Genomic DNA, 21,605 nt, shown 5'->3' on the forward strand with positions numbered 1-21,605 from the left:
CTTGTGCAAACCCAGAGGTTAGTTTTCCAGACCCTTTTTAAGCCCAAATCTAGACGTTTTCAATGCATTTCAATGCATTTTAGTCAAATACTTGACATAATCCATGTATGGAAAGGTGTTTCAAACCTGTAGCCTGGCATCTAAACACTTATCTTCTAGCTGCAATTAAAAAAGACTCATTTCAAACTAACACTCAAGCCCATTATACCAGGGGTTGGCAACCCAAATGTAAAGAAGGGCCAATTTGCCCTTTTAACAAAAATCAAACCACTTTGGGAGACACAACATTTTATGTCCACTTTACCATTGTGGTGGTAAATATGTCTCAGTATGTGCTGATGTACTATTATAAACTAAAAATATAATATAAATGAAAATGCAGACGTAATTTGCTCTGCTTTAAGCTTTAGCACAACTATAGCTGCTTTTCTCCAGCAGGAAACTTTTCCTCAAAAGTAGAATAGTTTTATAAAATGTTTGTCGTAAATATTTCTCTTTGCCTTTTCATTTGATACTAGTTGGGCGTGACTTGTTGTTGCTGTGGTGACCAGTAGTCTGCGCTCCAAACTTTATGGTTAAAGGTTGGTGAATAAACAGTTATAGGTTACATTAACTTCAGCATTTAAGATAATTTATTGTTAAAACTGTGTTAGAATGATCAGCGGAGATTTATTTTACTGCAAAGGAGGATTATTTTGTTCTAAAAATCTATTTCTGCTGTGGAACCGCAGCAGGGCAATAAGAGAACCGCACGCATCTCCAGAGTTGCATGTTGCCGACCCCTGTAATATACTCCTGATATATGCTTCATCTCACAAATTTAAACAGCCTGTAGTTCCATACATTAGCTTTTTATATAATTAGGCCTCCACGTGGTGCTGCAAATCAGTTGCAGATAATTGTCACTACAAGCAACTGCAGCATTTCACTAAGACTGTTTGAATGACCACTGTGCCATGAAAACAGATTGTCATTCAAACAGTCTCAACCCAAACCGAATTCTGTTACTAAAGTATTTGCAGACCATCATAAATTACTCCGTCATTTGGATAACAATGTGCTGTGTCCTGTTGTCTTTGTCAGTATATTTTTCATGGGTTTTTAACTGTTTTGTAATGAATGTTCAACCCACCATTGAGTATTAATAATCAAAAGAAAGACACGATCAAACAGTATTAATACATTAATAAAAATGTGTATAAAAATATATACAATATTTATAGAATGCCTTCAGTTTGCTATTGAAAATGTATAAAAATGTGTGCTTGTCTCTGTATTCAGGTACAGATGCAGAGCACAAAAACTGAAAAAAGGGGGAATTTGATTTTTCATTTATTGGTGCAAATATTGACAATTACAATCTTCATCTCCAGTGTGACAAAAACCGAAAAGGAGGGCTAGGCTAATATCCAGGCTGTGCTATATAGTCAGTTAGCAAGACAAAATGCTCAGCAACTTGATAACAATGCAAAACTCAATGATCTTTCATTGTGAGCATGGAAGGGTCTGTGTTTGTGAAACCACTGACCAAATTAGCTTCGATTCTCCATCGTCTAGCTTCACTGCAAGCAAAAGTAGGCTCTTAGTGGTATCAGCTGTTTTTTCTCATTCTTTTCCCTCTCAATCTCTCTCTCTCTCTCTCCCTCCCTCCCTCTCTATCCATCTTTCCACTTTTGCTCTCTCTCTTTCTATCCCTCTCTTTTCTCATTGGCGCTCTCTCTCTCTGTCTCCTTCTCTCTTGCTCTCTCTTTTTACTGGGGGGGCCCTCTCTTTCCTTGTGGTCTCTCTTGGCTTCTTTCTCTTTCTCTCTTTTTTTCTCTCTCTTTACTCTCTCTTTCCCTCTTTTCCCATTAGTGCTCTCTCTATCTATCTTTCTCTCTCTGTGTCTCTCTCTCACTCTCTCTCTCTCTCACTTTCTCTTTTTACTGGGGGGCCCTCTCTTCCCTTGTGCTCTCTCTGTCTTTCTCTCTCTCTTCTTGTTCTCTCTCTCACTCTCTCTCTACTCTCTCTTCTTGTTCTCTCTCTCACTCTCTCTCTACTCTTTCTCTCTTCTTGTTCTCTCTCTGTCTCTCTTTCTCTCTTCTTGTTCTCTCTCTCTCTCTCTCTCTCTCTCTCTCTCTCTCTCTCCCTCTCTCTTTTTACCAGGGGACCATCTCTTTCCTCGTGGTCTCTCTTTGTTTCTTTCTTTCTCTCTCTCTTTCTTTCTCTCTCTTTACTCTCTCTCTCCTTCTTTTTCCATTAGTGCTCTCTCTCTCTCTCTCTTTCTCTCTGTGTTCTATATTTAATCAGGCAGGCCGCTGGATGGTTGATGATGGGATAAGAGAGGAGAATGTGAGCTGGCAGGAAGGATGATGATGTGTATATTCGCATGCTTGTTTATGTGTGTTTTGTGCCAGAGGCACACTGTGCATGCGTGTGTGTGTGTATGTGTGTGTGTGTATGTGTGCGTGTGTGTGTGTGTGTGTGTGTGTGTGTGTGTGTGTGTGTGTGTGTGTGTGTGTGTGTGTGTGTGTGTGTGTGTGTGTGTATTTATTTAAGTAATCGTAGTTGGTGAAGCTGTACTGAGAGCTTAGTAGATAGATCAGTCACTCATGTTACAGCCATGACAAACCATGAACTGCTTTAATGAGGGAGGGAGAGAAAGAGAGAGAATGAAAAGAGGGGAGAAGAGATATAGAAAGTGAGATGAGAGTAACAGAGAGAATGAAAAGGAGGAAGAAAAAGAGAGGTGTGCGAGAGATAAAAGAGTGAGAAGAGAAGGATAAAGAAGAAGAAAGAAATAGGAGAGAGAGAGAAAAGCGAAGAGAAAAACAGAAAGAAAAGATAGATAAAGTGAAAAATAATCTTATTTATAACTAATGGTCTTGTAAATGAGATATATTCTACTCTCCTGTATATTTCAACTTTTTCTTTCTCGTATTTAGGTTTACATTAATCACTCTGGTGACCTATATGACTGTAACACACAGCAGTGTTGAGAAAGGGAGAGAAAAAGGGAGAGAAAGAGATTCTCTCCATTCTCTCTGAGTGGTGAACATTAGGAGGAGCCTTGTGTAGGTCTAAGAATACACATCTCTCTCTGTCTCTCTCTCTCTCTTCCTTCATTCTCCCCTAGGAAGAAAAAGATATGCCTCTCCATCTCTCTGTTTCTCTATCTCTCTCGTTCGTTCATTCACCTCAGGCAGAGGAAAGAGCAGCACAAGGTCAGTTTCAGGCGCCTGAACAACAGACTGAATTCTGCTCCAGCCCTCCACAGAGAAAGAGGGGACAGGGATGAAAGACAAATAACAAAAGAAATCCTCTCTGGAAAACTCAGAAACAGTCTTCCATGAACTATCCCGTAAATGCTCCTCCCACAAATGTTTTCTTAGACACTGTATATAAAGCTTTATATACTCACATTAATTTCAAATGATATTCAGTTTGTTTGGGTGTGGATTGATCAGGCTTGAGTCACTCTGGATATGCTTATGTGGTTACAGTACATGACTTTTACCCTCATTTTAGCCTCGATTCTCAGTTCGGCTGAGTCTGTGCCAGGCGGCTGTAGTCTGCAGATTTTTGGGTCAGTAATAGTCGACACTTAGAGAGAATCGAGTATTTTTGGCCTCACGATAGCAATTTTAGGCCAGTATATCAAACCTTTGATTTTTTCAACCCAACTCTGAGCATAATGGTCAATGACTCAGTCTGAAAAAACTCCTGCAACTGCCAATGAAAACTGAAAGCACGAAAGAAGAAAATACAGCAAGTAAACAGAAAAATGGTGAAAGGTCTCCCACGTGTGGATTGAAGCTTTTTAATGAGCTGTTTAACACACAAGCACAATCAAGTTTATATATATTTAAAACTCTAAAAAATACCAAACTGATCACAATTTTAAATCCATGACCTTAACTTAAACATGGGACAGAGAAAACAGCAGCTGCAGCCTCACGTTTGTTTATTTGTTTCTCCTGATAACAGGAGAACACAAGAGTCCAAGAGAGTTTATGTGATTTTGCATAAGTTTAGTATGTTCTGTTCAGTTCAGCGACAGATTAAAAGTCATTTAGTGTGTGATCCCTAATCGTTTAGTATGTGATCCTCAATATTTCACTCACCCAAAAAAATCAAAAATCAAAAACCAGTCATATAGTATGAGATGCCCTGTCTTTTATACTTTGTTCAGACTTTAATAGTCAAGTGAACACAAGGCTCATGCCGGCCTTACACCAAACGACTTTTCAAGCAATTTCATTGTCGCAGGCAAGTTTCCAGTGTGAAAATAAAATGACGAGAGCCTTGCTAGAGTTGTGTTGTGCTTGTATCATTTCAATCGTTTAGTGTAAGGTGGTCAGGATGGCGATCTTAACTCAGTCTTTTTTTCATCTTGATGCTGTGATAAATTCAACGGTCAATATTATCATAAGTTTTCAGTCTTGGATAATACAAACAATGACATGCCAGCAAGCATATGTAGGTGGCATGTTAGATAGATAGATAGATAGATAGATAGATAGATAGATAGATAGATAGATAGATAGATAGATAGATAGATAGATAGATAGATAGATAGATAGATAACAGTGATGTAAGGAAATGTGTGATACAGAAGAAGCATCAATGTTTTTTTTTCCTTTTTTATTGTTTATTTATATAATACTTTATATTAATTAAAACGGTAACTGCACATTTTACAGATTAATTAAAAGATTGTGGGTGCTAATCTGCCAGAATATACAGTTCTACAGTGGCCTGAGCTGAGCCTCACATCTTTATATGCCCAGCCAATGTATCTTCCCATCATATCTTCCCATCTGTACCACTATAGAGCAAAGAAGGAAAAGGGTTTCTTCCACCAGATGCATGATGGGAAATTATTTCAAAAGTCTAGTTGTAGTCTTGCAAACAGTGACTCTACAATTTTGCTAAATCACAGTGTGTTACTAAAAACTGTTACATTGTCTTTAGATATGAGACAGTATCAGACTTTACTCTTTCACAACTGTTTTTGAAGTCTTCTAGTGTATGGTTACCATTAATTTGATCCATAATGTCGTAATGACTGGCTCCTGGTGTTGTTATTGTGTCACGTATGTTGTTTTCAACCCATCTGCCTTCAATTAGCAACATAACACAGTCCAGCTCTGTAGTGTAGCATTTTACTCAACTTCTCAGCAAGTCTAGACTTCAAATGGGATTTATGTCAATATTCTGGAAAGCTTGTACCTACAAAAGAGCATAATTGTGGATGGAGCATGAATTGGTCAATATCGCTCCAGCCCTCAGTCTGGAAACAGATGAATTAGGGAAGGGAGGTGTTGAAAGAAAGACGTAAAAAGAAAACCTCAGAAATAATCTTTCACTTAGGGCCTGGAGAGAAGGGGGGGGGGGTCTGCCCTATTTGATAAGCTTTAGGCTTGTTTTTCATTTTTTATTCATTAGACGAGTAAAAGCAAATACAGTGAAGGCAGGATTGTGGTGCAGTGTGATTTATACCCACTTCTGGGAGAGAATGCAGGATTTATGGCCAAACAACAGCACATAATCCATACAGCAGATAGAGAGAGAGGGAGAGAGAGAGAGAGAGAGAGAGAGAGAGAGAGAGAGAGAGAGAGAGAGAGATACATGAGAAAGAGCAACGAAGAAAGAAGAAAGCAATGCAAATTCTGGAAGGAAAGAAAGAAAGAAAGAAAGAAAGAAAGAAAGAAAGAAAGAAAGAAAGAAAGAAAGAAAGAAAGATAGAAAGAAAGAAAGAAAGAAAGAAAGAATATGAAAAGAAAGAAGGAAAGAAAGAAAGAAAGAAAGAAAGAAAGAAAGAAAGAAAGAAAGAAAGAAAGAAAGAAAAAGAAAATTGCAGACAGACAGAAAAAAAGAATGAAAAGGTATAGAACTGGAAACAGTCTGTCCTTTGTTACACCATCTTCATCTCTCTCTTTCTCTCTCTCTCTCTCTCTCTCTCTCTCTCTCCATCTCTCCCCCCTTCTATCTCTCTCTCTTTCCCTTTTTCCACCCTTCTCTCTCTCTCTCTCTCTCTCTCTCCCCCCTCTCTCTCCCTCCCTCTCTCTTGCTCTCCCCCCCTCTCTCTCTCTCTCTCTCTGCCTCTCTCTCTCTCTCTCTCTCTCCCTCTCTCTGTGTTGTCTGATAACTGCAGTCATTTTATTGTCTGTGCTGTAATCACCAGAGGCAGCAACTATAGCTGTTTATTGCTTTCATATGTGTAATTATGCAGCGATTGGCAGGGTCTGTTGTGAGAGGGTCTGTTGGAGATGTATGATCTGACCTGCTAATGCATCAGCCCAGGTCTAATGACTTCATCTCACACTCTAATGTCTTCTTATTAATATGTTGTTGCTGGTTGCTTTGTGTAAAGTTTGAGAGCCAGTAGTGCGGTGAGGCTAAAGAAGTTGTCTTGTCCTTTGGCTGTTTAAAATGAGCTAAAGTGTTTAAAATGAGCTAAATACTGTCTGTAATTGATATATAGTGGGACAGATTGAAAGTCTCATAAAGTGCACTTGATATATAAATTTTTACATTCCTTCCCTTGTGAAATGAATCTTTACTATATATTCCCAAAGTTGAGTATGGCGGTCACGATTAATCAATTAAACCTAATTTATTGCAAAAAATCCCCTATGAAAGACACTAAGACCCACTCTAACTATCAGCCCCACACAAAAAAGCCTGAAAACTGACAACAATAGCCAGAGCATGGTCAACAGTACCTTGTGAGACAGTGGTGCCTCTTCACACAAACCTAATGGTCATAATTCAAAAGATTCTTGACTGAAAGCTCTTTCTGACAGTCTGTAACTCCATGTATTTGAGGTGCAGTATTCTTTATAGCAGTGATATTGTCATATGCAGCGAATAATGAGGCGGGTGTTTTAGAATGCAGCTGTTATCCCGAGGCCGCTATGCAAAGCAAGGTCACGCTCAGTCGAGCCCCAGGAGAAGTTTCCTCATTTTCACCCACTCTTGTAAAGTTGTCTCATTTTCATTTGACACAATTTATAGAGGCGCCTCAGAATGCATGTAATATTTTACACTTCTTGATCATTTAATTGAACCCTTTGGAAGCTCTCGAGGTGCATTTTTGGATGATGGGGGTTTACAGCAGGTTGTGCTGGCTGCAGAGGCGGGGGTGTGAGGGGTCATAAGAGTTTAAGGCAGTATGCTGCATGTCATTCCAGGAAGGTTACGAGGAGCCGCAGGCCTCAGTCTGTTTAAAGACTTACCTTGGGACATACAGAGAGAGAGAGAGAGAGAGAGAGAGAGAGAGAGAGGGATAGGAAAGAGTCTGAAAGAGGGAAGCAAGAGAGAAAGACAGAAGACAGAAAGAGAAAGAAAGCAAGAGATAGAAACAGAAAGAGAAAGTGAGCAGAGGAAAGAGAGAGAGAAAAAAGGAGGGAGAGAGAGAGGGAGACAAAGAATGTAAAGTATAGGAAAAAGATAGAAAGAGGGAAGCAAGTGAGTGTAAAAGGAAATAGAGAGAGAGAGAGAGAGAACCAGAGAGTGAGGAGAGACATAGAGAAAGAGAGAGGGGAGAGAGAAGGAAGAAGAAAAAGAAAGAGAGTGCAAAAGAAACAAGGAAAGAGGGGCGAGATAGGAGAGAAAGAGGAGGGAGAGAGAAAAAGAGAGGGATAAAAGAAAAGACAGAGAAAAGGAAAGAAGGAAAGCAAAATGGAATGTGAAAAAGAAAGAAACAAAGGAAGAAACAAAGAAATAAACAAAGAAAGAGAGAGAAACTAAGAGAGTGTAAGAAAGAGAGAAGGAAAGAAAGATGAAAAAATGAAAAATATACTGAAAGAAAAAGATGGGAGAGAGAGAGAGAGAGAGAGAGAGGGAAAAGAAACAGGGAGGAAGAGGGACGCATGAGTGAAAAATAAAGAGTGTGAGAGAGTGAAGAGAGGGAAGGAAAGAGAAAAAGAAAGACAAATCAAGAGTGTAAAAAGAAAGTCAGAAGGAAAGAGGGAAGAGAGAGTGATGGGAACAGGAGAGAGAAAAAAGGAGAGAGAGAAAAGAAAAGGTGAAGAAAAGGAAGGAGGGAAAGCAATATACAAGATTGCAAGAAAGAGAAGACAGAAAAAAAGAAGACAATATATATAAGAAGAGAGATGTATGTAGAGAAAGAGAGTGACAGGAGACAGAGAGAGAGATAGAGAAGAGAAAGAAAGAAAAAGTGAGTGAAGGATAAAGAGAAAAAAGAAAGCAAGAGAGAGACAGAAAGAGAAAAAGACAGTGAGAAAAGAAAGAAAAAGACAGAAAAAATAAGAGAGACAGAGAGAGAGAAAGTGAGGGAAGGGAAGAGAGAGAGATGAAATGAGTGTGAGTTATGGGCACAGCGGTGGTTTAATAATTCAGTAGAATCCAAATTTCAGCCAACACCTGTGTGTGAGGGTTGAAATAAAGCAGAGATGGTGGAAATGGTGCAAAAAACGGAGAGTCTGAAAAGCACTAGCATGAAGAAAAGAGCACTATTGCAGACGGGGCAGAATGCCGGAGTCAGACGGCTTTTACTGCATGTTTCTTTGTCCTCACCAGATTAGCTGCTCTACTTTGTGTTGTGGAGACTCAGGCCAATCAGCTGTGTGTCTGAGCTGTGGTGTGACTGAGCTGGTCCACACCTGATTTATTATACAGTCGTATGATTGTTAGAAAGGCTTCCTTTGTGTTGTTTGGTGTGTCTGGAAGGAGTGCTGAAGAAACACAGACTGTGCAGATTCATAATTTATCTCTATGTTTTTTATTTAGTGTTTGTTTTTCTGACTCTTGTCCCTCACTGGGGTCAGAATACAACAACAAAGCAGAGCTGCATTTCTGCTTTCTTTCCACCACCTGAACGAGTTTCACTTGTTCTCTTTGTGAAAAATATAAAAAAAATTTCTTTCTAACGTGAAAAAAATTCAAAACACTAAACAATTTATTTAACTTTTAAAAGTTTAGAATTATTATTGCTGTTTGCTACATATGTGTTGATTTATGACATAACAATTTCCATGTAATTACATAGTTACATGTCACTGCTGTCGGAACAAAACCTTGTATCGCCATTTTTGTTGTTTTTCAGTTTTTGGCATAATGTGAACATGCATGTTGTCCTTTACAATGATTGTAAATTTCATGATAAATGGACCAAAAGAAACAGCCCAAAACGACTTGGAAAAAAGTGTCGTTCCATTGACTTACAATCAAAGTAAAGAAAGTTTATTCCTTCTCCAATGAATTCACCATTTTGGAGATACAAGGTTTTGGTTGATATTCCATAGTTTTTTATATTGTCTAGTTTGTGTTTTCTGTACTGTCTGGTTTGAAACTGTTCTGATTGTATAAAACCATAACTTTTTGCCAAATTCAGATCATTAATTCATAAAATACCTCTTCTGCTACTTACAAACACAAATGTGGGATGGACTGAAAGTGTTGAATCAGCACTTTTGAGAGAATTTCTCTGCTTGTTTCAAAGTCACAAAAAATTCAAATGGAATTACATAATGATTTTATTCTTGGCAATGACATTAAAAAATGCCTTAAAGGCACCGTATGCGATTTCAATCTAATATACTTTTTGTCAAGTTCAGCAAATGTCTCCTCGTGGTCTGCTAGCTGTCTGTTCTGTGTACCAGTGTTCAAACACAGCCCTGTTACTTCAACAGAAGTTCATATTCATCAGATATAACATGGCACTGTTGTCACGTTCATGCATTTGATACAACTGCTCATTGTTATATTTAAGATGTTTATGACCTATTTATTAACCATTAATAAACTAATTTTAAAATAGACCTTTTATAAGGATAATCTCATTGTACAGTGGTACCATGAGACATTTATATAGCAAAATGGCATGTAAATGTGTGATGTGGCTCAGGCTGGTGTCGGGGTTTAGCAGCAGTCTGCTAACAGCGCAGTTCTGTGCTGGAAGGACGCAAATGCTGCCGGTGACAATGAGGCCGCTGTGTATCTCACGCTCCTGTACGCTGCACGCCTATTTCCCTGACCATTTAGTGCCGTGGGTGTGTGTGTGTGCGCGTGTGTGTAATGGTCCACAGTTACATAATCTATCGGCTGGGTCTGCGGAGCCCGGCTCTGTCCAAGGCCGTTCAGCTTCATAGAGATTCATACAGTACAGCTGAACAGAGATGAACGCTGCCGGCAATCTGTGAGTGTGTGTGTGTGTGTGTGTGCGTGTGTGTGTGTGTGTGTGTGTGTGTGTGTGTGTGTGTGTGTGTGTGTGTGAGTGTGTGTAATTTTCAATTCATGCACTGGAATGGCTGTGCAATTGCATGTGCTTTATATTTTCATGCAGTTTGCCGAAGTAATGTTGGATATGAATGTGTGTGTGTGTGTGTGTGTGTGTGTGTGTGTGTGTGTGTGTGTGTGTAAAACCACCCATAGTTACATAATCTATTGCCTAGCTCTGTGGAGCCGGCTCTGTCCAAGGCCATTCAGCTTCATAGAGATTCATGCAGCATGGCTGCACAGAAATGTGCACTGCTCTGTGTGTGTGTGTGTGTGTGTGTGTGTGTGTGTGTGTGTGTGTGTGTGTGTGTGTGTGTGTGTGTGTGTGTGTGTGTGTGCAATTTTCTATTCATGCATTGGAATGGCTGTGCAATTGCATGTGCATTATATTTGCATGCAGTGTGCAGGAATAGTGGTGTGTGTGTGTGTGTGTGTGTGTGTGTGTGTGTGTGTGTGTGTGTGTGTGTGTGTGTGTGTGTGTGTGTGCGTGTGAGTGAGTGTTTATCTCAGCATGTATTTCTTGATGTTGCTTTGTGTAAAATCAAGGCGAGAAAAAGAATGTTTTTTTTTCTTTCATGAAAGTGGTGTGGAGCTCCTTACTGTCTGTGTGTTTGTGTGTGTGTGTGTGTGTGTGTGTGTGTGTGTGTGTGTGTGTGTGTGGCTCGATGCTGCCATCTGTCTGTCATTGCAGCAATTGTTTGAGGTCAACCCAGCTCAGCAGAAACTCACTCAGAGTCTATTGCATGTTCATACATTTATATGTGTGTCAGTGACGTACTTCGTTTTTTTGTGTATGGGGTTGGCTCTTGTTATTGGTTGAGAGGCCAGCTCGGAACCTGTTTGTTACAGAGACATCACTATATTGAAGTTGACAACCAAGCTATCCATCTTGAAAGCGTCCCTGACCATGCTCACTTTTATTTGTTTTACAAAAAATTGTTATCCTATGAACTTGGATCTTGGGAATAATCCTAATATTTTTTTTGGCTTCAGAGGACTTTTTTGAGCATTTAGAAATCTGGTGCACCCCCCAACCCCATAGCTACACTCCTGATATGTATACGTATGCGTGTGTGGTGAGCAAAAACGGTAAATTGTATTTCATTCAGTCTCAAAAAACTTGCTTGATTCATTTTGTTCTTGTTCATATGAATGATTGTCTTCCAAAGAACATTGTAGACCACTTTCATTAATGTTGCCTTTTTTCATGATATACGTTGTTGCGAGTGGTCTTTACGCACATAAGAAATGTCAATGCTATGTTATGATTTACCACCTTTATAAGATACATTTAAATCCTTAAGATAAAAACCACTTGAAATAACATGAGTCGAATAAAATGCTCACTGAAAAGTCATGCAAGCTTATGCTAAAACATTTTGGTTTAGGTGTAAATAAAATTGGTATAGGTGCAAGTAATTAAAAAGATGGTGCTTCAAGGGTTCTTAAGTAAAGAAAATGGTTTTATATAGGATCATGAACACTCAAAGAGCCTTTTGTGTGATTAAAGAGTTCTTTGCATCATGAAAGCGTTCTTCTGATTGACAGAAAATGTGCTGTAGATGGTTGTATATAGAACGTTTTGGAAAAGGCTTCTATACACCACCCAAAAGTGTTCTTTTATTGTTGCAATGTCAAGCTTGCAAACCCTTTTGGGTGCTTTATAGAACCCTTTTCAAAATAATTCTACATGGAATTGTCTATAGCACATTCTTGCACATTCCCCATCAACCTGAAGAACTCATTATGCAAAGAATCCTTTAATTATGCAAATGGGTGATCTTTGAGTGTTTATGGTTCTATACAGAATCATTGGTTTTAAAGAACCACTGAAGTACCATCTTTTTAAGAGAGTAGCATGAATCTTCTGTGAGTTACAGCACAAAACTGCAATACAGATTGGCCAAAATAACAGTAATAAACTGATAGCTTGTAGATCACATGAACATCTGATCATGCATCATAATTGTTTATGCATGTGCGCATATGTGTCCATATGTCCATGTGTGCTGTGTGAGTGGTGTGTACATGTGAATGCATGTGTGCTTGTGCATATGTCTGTGTTGTATACATGTGGGACCCTCAAGGGTACATCTCAGTACCTTTAGTCAGGGAACATAATTGTACCATAATCCATTCAAATTGTATTTTCTAAGCTGGACTGAATCCACACACCCTGTCTCGTCTGTAGGCTTTTTATTTTATACTTCTGTTTTAAAACATTTGGTTATAAAAACATACAAATATTTATTTTTCACTTGGAAAAACTTATTTAAGAGAGAAATATTTACGTAGTTTGTACCTTAATGAACAAAAAAATTACCTGCACAAAATTTCTAACAGTGTAGAGCTAAATAATTGTCCAAACCCAACAGGACTTGACTGCTTGATTCTCATTTTTCAAACATAGATCAGACCTATTTCTCACTTATGCTGCTTTAGTTTTTCTCCTTACTTTATTTTTCATTTCTTTCATTAGTCAGTTGTGAGCAGTGCAGCCAAAAAAATGCTCAATTTGTTATGTTCAGTATTTTCATGTTATATGTTCAGTATATTCTACGTAAACAAATAGGACCTTATGATTAAGCACATGAAGCAAACATCTTGCTACATCAGCACAGTATAACGACAGTACAACATGAGAACAGTGCAGTATGGAAAGTCTATCCAATAAAAATGTTTAAAATGTTGTTCAGAAGCATTAATTAACAAATACATTTCTTTAAATCATGATTTAGTCTTTATTTTGGACAGCTGAGTATTTGATTATTTCACTTTAAGTTACTTTTTATTTAGTCATGCTCTAAAGATGTTAGAGCATGCTATACCCATGTATATCCATGCTATACCATCAGGCTTTCTTCTGCGCTTTCAGTGCTAAAGAGCCAGTTTGGGTCAATATCAGACAGAATTCTGTTATACTGTGGTCAATTTCAGACTCAAAATATGATAAAGTGGTCTGGGTCAGGTTCAGACAGAATTCTCTCTGGCTCAGGTCAGGTTTGGACTCAAAGCATGATGCTGTATGCCAGGTCGGTCAGATCAAACAGAAAGCTTTCCGGTTCAGACCAAAATTTCAGGCCTGGTTAAACCTCTAGGAGTGTGTGTGTGTGTGTGTGTGTGTGTGTGTGTGTGTGTGTGCATGCGTGCACAGTGGTAAAATGCTGTAGTGTGGGTGGTTTTCTCTCTCCTGGCTAAGGTCCAGTAGGAGGAATACAATTAGCACAAATCCAGCACAGTTCATTTGTACCAGTCAAAGGAAAACATTCATATGTATGTGAGGCAAAGCCTGTTGGGAGAGGTGTGTGTGTGTGTGTGTGTGTGTGTGTGTGTGTGTGTGTGTGTGTGTGTGTGTGTGTGTGTGTGTGTGTGTGTGTGTGTGTGTGCGTGCTTGCATGCGTGCATGCGTGTGTGTGTGTGTGTCGTGGTGGGGGTGAGTGTGTGACCTTGCTCTGCTCCCCGATCTATGTCCTGATCTACCCCCTCTCTCTCTCTCTCTCTCTCGCTCTCTCTTCACCCCTCTCTCATGCTATCAGCAGCCATGGTGAAATAAATAATGCATCAAAACACATTAAAAACGTTAGCCAGGCTTTACTGCCGATAAAAGTGAGAGATGGAAGAGAGGGAGAAAAATGTGTATGTGTGTGTGTGTGTGTGTGTGTGATTAGGCCTGACAACGAGTGATCTTTATGTAGTGAGAGGCCCAGAGCTTGCTTTCCTTTCGGCTCCTAGCCAGGGCCTTTGTATCACATCTACAGAACCTGAGTGAAAGCAGTGGTGGGTATGTTTTTGTACAGAGCTCTGCTTTACATGGCAGCGACAACACAATAATCATGTGTTGTAGCAAAAAATTACTGTTATGTTGCAAGAGTTATGTTTCATCAACCTTTAACCATCATCTAAAGCAATGGACTAAAACCACGTTAGATTTTTGTCAGAATAACAGGTACGGGATGCTTATACTTATTCATATACAACAAAAGCCAAACTTAAACAAAAAATGCACTATTAGAAACATTAGTGTTTGTTCAAATCACTATTCAGGATAACAGTGGATAACATCGTCCACACAGCAGTTATTCCACTAATGCATCTCTATGAAAACGTAAACAATGTAAGTAGTGCAGAATCAAATCCGTCACAGCAGAATATAAATGAAATGTAAATGTATGTTATTATGTAACTAACAATGTAGTTTAAATACAATGTTTTTTGCATATTAGTCAAGCTGCACACCCTTTAAATCACCACAGAAGCAGCATAACCTTCATCATATGAATAATTCATTTGCAAAAAAAAACAATAAATTCATCTTTTAAAAAACAAGCCCACATTTGTGAGTTATTCTTTATGCGTTGCATGTTCTGAACCCTAAATACGTTTTTGTCACAAAAGCCGCTATTGCCCATTGTCTAGGCATTGCAAGTTCATGTTTTACAGCAGAAACGGTCAAACACCAGCGCTGTTCTCCAGTAGAACCTGATACATCCGTTCAGCAAATCAGCGTGTAGTATTCAGGTCAGGTAAAGCAACAGTACCAGGAACTGTTTTAGACAGCATCTCCAATGGCTCCCTAGAAAGTGCACTACATATGTCATAAAATAATGACTACTGCATCTAAGCAGAGCACAGTGTGTCTAACAAACAACCACTTTGGATTCAGTCATGTGTGTACAATTCATACTGGATATAAAATGTAAAGCTAAAATTCACAAAGTGCACTACACTGTAAAACGTGGCTCATCAGATGTATTTCAAAAATTACTTTATGTAATAACAAGCAAGTGAACTAGTTTTATTGAACTTAAACAACTACATTGATTGAAAGATCATTCATTCAAAGTATTTATCTAGATTGAATAAACCCAGTTACTTTACTTGTTACCACATGAAGTGTATATCAGGAGCAGTGAGCCATTTGAGATTCAGCCTTAAGATTTTCCAAGATGTGATATTATAGATGTTTAGCATTGCCCACTAATGGGCTGGGTTTTTTTTAGCTCTTTTTTTTGTTTTTTGTTTTGTTAAAGAGTGTTAAATATTGCACTTAAAAGAACTTTGTTTCTATCAAATGGCTTTATTTACCTTTGAAACATGAAATGATCATTGACGTTCTCTGCTTTTGCCAAAAAAAAAACAAAATTTAAATTAAAAAAGTAAATTTTTATTTTTAAAGTTACCTATATATATATATATATTGCTTAACAACCCAATTGCAGATGATTGATTTTACCTGGAATGCACAATAAAATAAATCCATTCATTAAAATAGAGTAACGTTTAAGATATGAACTCTTCATATCTTCCTTACGTAAAGCTGTTTGTATATAATCATGAGATCACTAGTTCATACATTCAGTAAAAACAACAGAACAATAGAGAAATAGTTTGTCTACCTACAGCATGTCATTTCATATTTTAACATATTACCCACAAGCATAAACATGTACATAAACATACACCGTGTATATATATATATATATATATGTGTGTGTGTGTGTGTGTGTGTGTTTATTTCTGTCTCTCCCTTTCTAACCTTCTCCCTCTCTGGTTCCCTCTACACTTCTCTCTCTTTCTCGGGTTCCCTCTGTTACTCTTCAGTGGTTGATGGTCGGTGTGCCTCCGCCCACCCCACCTCTCCCTGCTGTCACCGTGGCGATTGGCATTATTAAAAATTGATTGGTGCAGACCGTTTCACGCTTTGAATGTATTATTGAGCCAGAGTTTGTTGGGAACCCACCACGAGTGACGGAAAAAAAATTAAATGCTTTAGAGCGGTGCAGCACTCTCTCACGGTGCTGAACACAAACACACACAAACACACTCAGAGTGCACACACAAACACACACACACACACACAAACAAGCAGTTACTTAAACACTCAATGTATATATATGTGCATATTTGACAGTCGCTCACACTCTTTCAACTCTCATTCTTTATCTCCCTTCTCTCTCTCTCTCTCTCTCTCCCTTTTCTGCCTCACTCTCACTCCTGCTTTCTCATTCTCTCTCACTCATTCACACTCTCTTTTGTCTCTCTCTCCCCTCTCTCCTTCACTCTCTCTCACAGCCTTTCTCTCTCTTTCCCTTTATCAAACACTCAACCCCTTCTTTCTCCTTCTCTCCCTCTTTCTCCCTCACTTTCTCTCCTCTCACTCTCTGTCTCTCTCTTTCTATCTCTCTCTCTTTCTATCTCTCTCTCTGTATCACTCTTGCTCTCTCTCTCAATCTCTCTCTGTCACTCTTGCTCTCTCTCTCCCCTTCTCTTTCTCTCTCTTTCTCATTATCTTTCTCTCTCTCTCTCTCTCTCTCCTCTCACTCTCTGTCTCTCTCTTTCTATCTCTCTCTCTTTCTATCTCTCTCTCTGTGTCACTCTTGCTCTCTCTCTCAATCTCGTTCTGTCACTCTTGCTCTCTCTTGTTCTCTTTCTCTCTCTTTCTCATTATCTTTCTCTCTCTCTCTCTCTCTCTCTCTCCTCTCACTCTCTGTCTCTCTCTTTCTATCTCTCTCTCTTTCTATCTCTCTCTCTGTGTCACTCTTGCTCTCTCTCTCTCCTTCTCTTTCTCTCTCTTTCTCATTATCTTTCTCTCTCTCTCTCTCTCTCTCTCTCTCTCTCTCTCCTCTCACTCTCTGTCTCTCTCTTTCTATCTCTGTCTCTTTCTATCTCTCTCTCTGTGTCACTCTTGCTCTCTCTCTCTCCTTCTCTTTCTCTCTCTTTCTCATTATCTTTCTCTCTCTCTCTCTCTCTCAGTCTCTGTCTCTCGCTCTCTCTCACTGTCTGTCTTTCTATCTCTCTCTCACTCTCTCTTACTTTCTCTCTTTCTGTCCATCTCTTTCTCTGATATATTGAATTGTTCAAAATATAGAAGTGCACCTGTCCATTTGTGTTCTGTCCTTTACAAATCTAACCTCTCTCTCTCTCTCTCTCTCTCTCTCTCCCTTCTTCTCTCTCTCTGTCTGTCCATCCCTCTCTTGCTGTGCGCAGATGAACAGGCCGATCCAGGTGAAGCCTGCCGACAGCGAGAGCAGAGGAGGTAGTGCTCCACTTTCCTTTTTTTTTACGTTCCTGTCATCTTAAATCAGCGTCTCCATTACCAGTGGATGTCGGGGTGACTCCCATTCTTAAGTGTCATATTTAATAGCGCACCTCAATGAGCGCTGACAGGCCTACAGGACCCAGAGGAGTCCGGGCTGCACCGTCTTACATAAACGCCGGACCCTCCCCATTATGGGTCTTCACCCCAGAGAACTGCAGGGATGTGTAGAGTTGATGTGTAGAGTTGTTGACATACACTGCACATCAAAAGTTTGAGGATGCCTTGCATTCTTCTTAAATCTCAATCTTACTTTTTGACTGACCTAACTGTCCTCCGCCCACAAACACGTTCCATCAAAATCCTGTTGAACCAAAGTAATTTAGTAACTTGCCATTCACATCATCCTAGAATATGCCCATAGTGGGTACATTCGCTCTGATCTAGAACAGCATGACTGGGGAGAACATTTAGGACAATGAGGAAGTGAGTAGTGTCAGTGATGGAGAACACAATAGAATGTTCTCCGTTCACACTGTTCTAGATAGTTTTCTTCTATTCACATTCTACAATGTTCTCCATTACTGACACTACTCCCTTCCACACTGTTCTAAAATGTTCTTCGCTTATTCACACTGTTTTAAAATGTTCTCCCCAATCATGCTGTTCTAAGTGTTCTCCCTGTTCACACCACCCTAGAATGTGAGCATAGTATTTTCTCCCTCCATTCCCTCTAATCTAGAATGGTGTGAATTAAAATGTTCAATCTAGAACAGTGTGAAGGCTCTGTATTTTCTTCACATTCTCCATCATTGACATTATTCCCTTTCACATTGTTCTAAAATGTTCTTTGCTCATTCATTGTTCTAAAATGTTCACCTCAGTCATGCTCTTCTAAGATGTTCTTCCTAGTCATGCTGTTCTAAAATGTTCTCCCCATTCAGAATGTGCCCCTAGTATACTCTCACCACATTTATTCTGATCTACAATGTCCTCCCCTTATTCACCCTGTTCTAGAATATTCTCTCCATCCATACTGTCCTAAAATCTTCTTAACATTCACACTGATCTACAATGTTCTATCCCATTCATACTATTCTAGAACATTCTCTTCTTGTTCACATTGTCCTGGTATGTTTTCCATCCTTCACATCATCCTAGAAAATTCTGCTCATTCTTGCTGTACTCACTGTACTGTTCTAGAGTGTTATCCCTACCGCATTCACAATGTTACAAGAATGTTCTTGTCCCATTCACACTGTTATACAATGTTCTCCACTCATTCACCATGTTTGAGAATGTTCTCCACTCAGTGTTCTAAAATGCCCATCATTCACACAGTTCTAGATTGTGTGCCCCATTCTCGTAGTTCTAGAATGTCCTCCTACATTCACACTAATATAGAATGTTTGAATATTCCAATGTTCTAGGGTGTTGGTGTTGTGTGGGATTTGTTGGGTTTGGTGTGTTCTGGCCTTTGGTGCTCTTTTTGGCCTCTTTTTTCTTGTGTATGTGAAAGATAGAGGTAAAAAGAGAGAGAAAGAGAGAGAGAGAGAGAGAGAGAGAGAGCGAGAGAGAGAGAAGGGCGACAGAGGGAGGCAGTTTTTTGATTGGGGAATTGCTTGTCTTCCTCTCCTCCTTTGGGCCTGGTATTCCCTAACCAGGATTGATGGGTTCACAGAGAGACGGAGACAAACACACCAGAGAACTAGAGCTAGATGTACCTATTCCCCCTTCACTCTCTCGCTCTCTCTCTCTTTTCTCTCCCTCCATCTCCCTCTCTATCCAGCTCCATACACCCCCTCTAATTTAGAGCATCTTCCCTTATTCACACTTGACAGATCAATTGTCCTTGCCCTATCAGACCACCAAATTTATCCTGCTGTTGGCCCCTTTAAAATCACACTACATCCTTGCAGAGCCCCCTGATGGTTCTCACAAGCCCCCCTGCCCCATCCACTCACCAGACATCTACACACGAATAGAGATATGGAGATAGAAAGCTAGAGGTCAGAGAGAAAGGGCAGTGGGAGGAAGTGAGAGATGAAGATGTGCAGAGAGATGTGGCAAGAGAAAACAAAGACAGATAGAGTAAAGAATGAAAGCACACAGGGGATAGACAAGATAGGAATAAACAAAAATGGAAAAGAATGAGAGGCATGTCCTTCATCTAAACAAAACAGCCCCCCTTCACTCCATCTCACTTTCATCATCATCTGCAGATGAAAAAGTTTCAAGGTGCTGTGGCTGGTGTAACAGTGCCATGAAGGCAGTAGTAGAGACACACACACAAAACATGGCCTTATGGTAGGGGTATACTTTTGTCTACTGTTACAAGCCAACTGTGCAATTACAATGCTTACGCATGTGTGGTTACATATGCATAAAAATGTAACAACATGGTAATAACATTTATCCATTTTTTTCCCAAACTCAACATTGAATATTAACTTTCAGAAACTTTCATTAGCAGAATGATGTTGATTGAGACTTTCATTGACTTTCATTCAAATAGACTTGTTTATGTTGTTTCTGGCACAGTATTGTTATCCTATAATCTATAAACACTACTAAAAGTAGATCATGTAGTGAATCTGCACAATGATGCTGTCCTAAACATCAGTACCTATGATGTAAAATGGCCATCACCTTCTACTCATCATGAATTTATTCACTTTAAGACTGTTCTGAGTCACTATCCAGAGGTTAGAGGTGTTTCAGTTACAGTATTAAAGTGTGGAGCTATTATTGCTATTGCTAAGTATAATTACATAGTTACACAGGTAATTACATAGTTATATAATGAATTATATTCTGTTTTGACAGACCCAAGTCTTTCTATCTCATTCTAGTAATGACAAATGATGAAACTATGAAGGGCAGCTTTTCTTTCAGCAAAACGACTAATTATTTATTAAAGTATCCGCTCTTCTCCTTACAAAATCAAATGTACCACAGACTCCTATGTAACTTATTTGAATGATAACCTGACAGTGTTTATTCTTCATCCTTTGTGGTTTATTGTGAGAAAAGCATCAGATGGTGAAATGCTGACCTGCTATACTAAGCTTTGCCTTGCCTACACTGTCAGAAAAAAAGTGTATCATACAGGTACATTTTAGCCCCCCAAAGTACAAAATAAATAAAAGCTGAAAGATACAAAGCTGTCCTTCAGGTGTAATCATGTACCTTAAATGAATTTTAAAGCTATTTTACATGCAGTGTTCCAAGGCAAAGTAGCATATTTATACCACTTTTTAAATAGAAAAATAAAAGGCCTGGGCAGGACAGGACAGGACAGGGTGTATGGAGCCATTGCAACTCCTTTTTTGCCATTTTTTAGTTTTTGACATCATGTGAAGATGCCTGTTGCCCTTATAAGGTGTGTACATTTCATGATGAATGAGCCAAAAGAAATGATCCACAACCACTTGGAAATATGTCTGGTTCCATTGACTTACATTAATAGTAAAGTATGTTTTTTCTATCTCCTGTAAATTTACAATTTTAGAGATTGAAGGTTTTGTTGCAACAGCAGCTATATATATATATACATACTACCATATATATATATGGTAGTATGTAGATTTGGATGTAGTATTTCTTTAAAAAGTGAAAAATAAACATGTATGTTTGTACATGTATGTACAAGGAAGTATGTTTCAGGAACTACAGAAAATATTGCCATACCAATGTGTGTGTGTGTCTGCATGTGACCCAGTTCTGGTATGTGGACCACACTTGTAAACAGTCCCTACTGCGCGAGGCCACAGTAGAGAGTAGTCATGTTGACTAGACAAGGACACGCTGTCAGAGAGAGTCTGACAACACACACACACACACACACACACACACAAACACACACATCATTAATATCTGCTGCATCATCTCCACACACCTCACATTTACAGTGTAGGAACTTCTGAACTTTACTCCAGCAAACCTCTTATGTAACTGTACTGAAGCTCAGATTGTCTGCACTTTATTTATTTATTTATTTATTTACCTTTCTTTTACTTCTTATAAAACCTCCACACATCAAAAACCAACAGGAAGATTTTGTGTGTGTGTGTGTGTGTGTGTGTGTGTGTGTGTGTGTGTGTGTGTGTGTGTATGTGTGTGTGTGTGTGTTACTGCATAGAGTTCTACTGTCTTAACTCTAAAATATGCCTGACTCGTTCTTTGTTTCCTGATTTGTCTTGGGAACAAAGCTACTGAGCAGAGTCAAACAATGCAGCTTTAGTCTTCCTCCTTCTGATCTGTCATTTAATAATAGCTCCATAATCATGTAAATAAAAGCACAAACAGTGAGAGATGGGCTCAGGAGGCCATCAGCCCCGAATCA

The 21,605-nt window shown here is 39.1% G+C and overlaps 1 protein-coding gene across 6 annotated transcripts in view; it reads left to right on the top strand.

Annotated features, from left to right (window-relative positions):
* The window catches only part of celf4 (CUGBP, Elav-like family member 4), a 116,693-nt gene that overhangs the window by 77,393 nt on the left and 17,695 nt on the right, over positions 1–21,605 (top strand). For all 6 annotated transcript variants that reach the window (XM_037545981.1, XM_017714979.2, XM_017715015.2 and 3 more), the window contains one exon: positions 17,212–17,260. In XM_037545981.1, the coding sequence (XP_037401878.1) occupies positions 17,212–17,260 (49 nt within the window). The remainder of the gene's footprint in view (positions 1–17,211; positions 17,261–21,605) is intronic.

This window comes from Pygocentrus nattereri, chromosome 16 (genome assembly GCF_015220715.1).
Source record: "Pygocentrus nattereri isolate fPygNat1 chromosome 16, fPygNat1.pri, whole genome shotgun sequence".
Taxonomy (NCBI): Eukaryota; Metazoa; Chordata; class Actinopteri; order Characiformes; family Serrasalmidae; genus Pygocentrus; species Pygocentrus nattereri.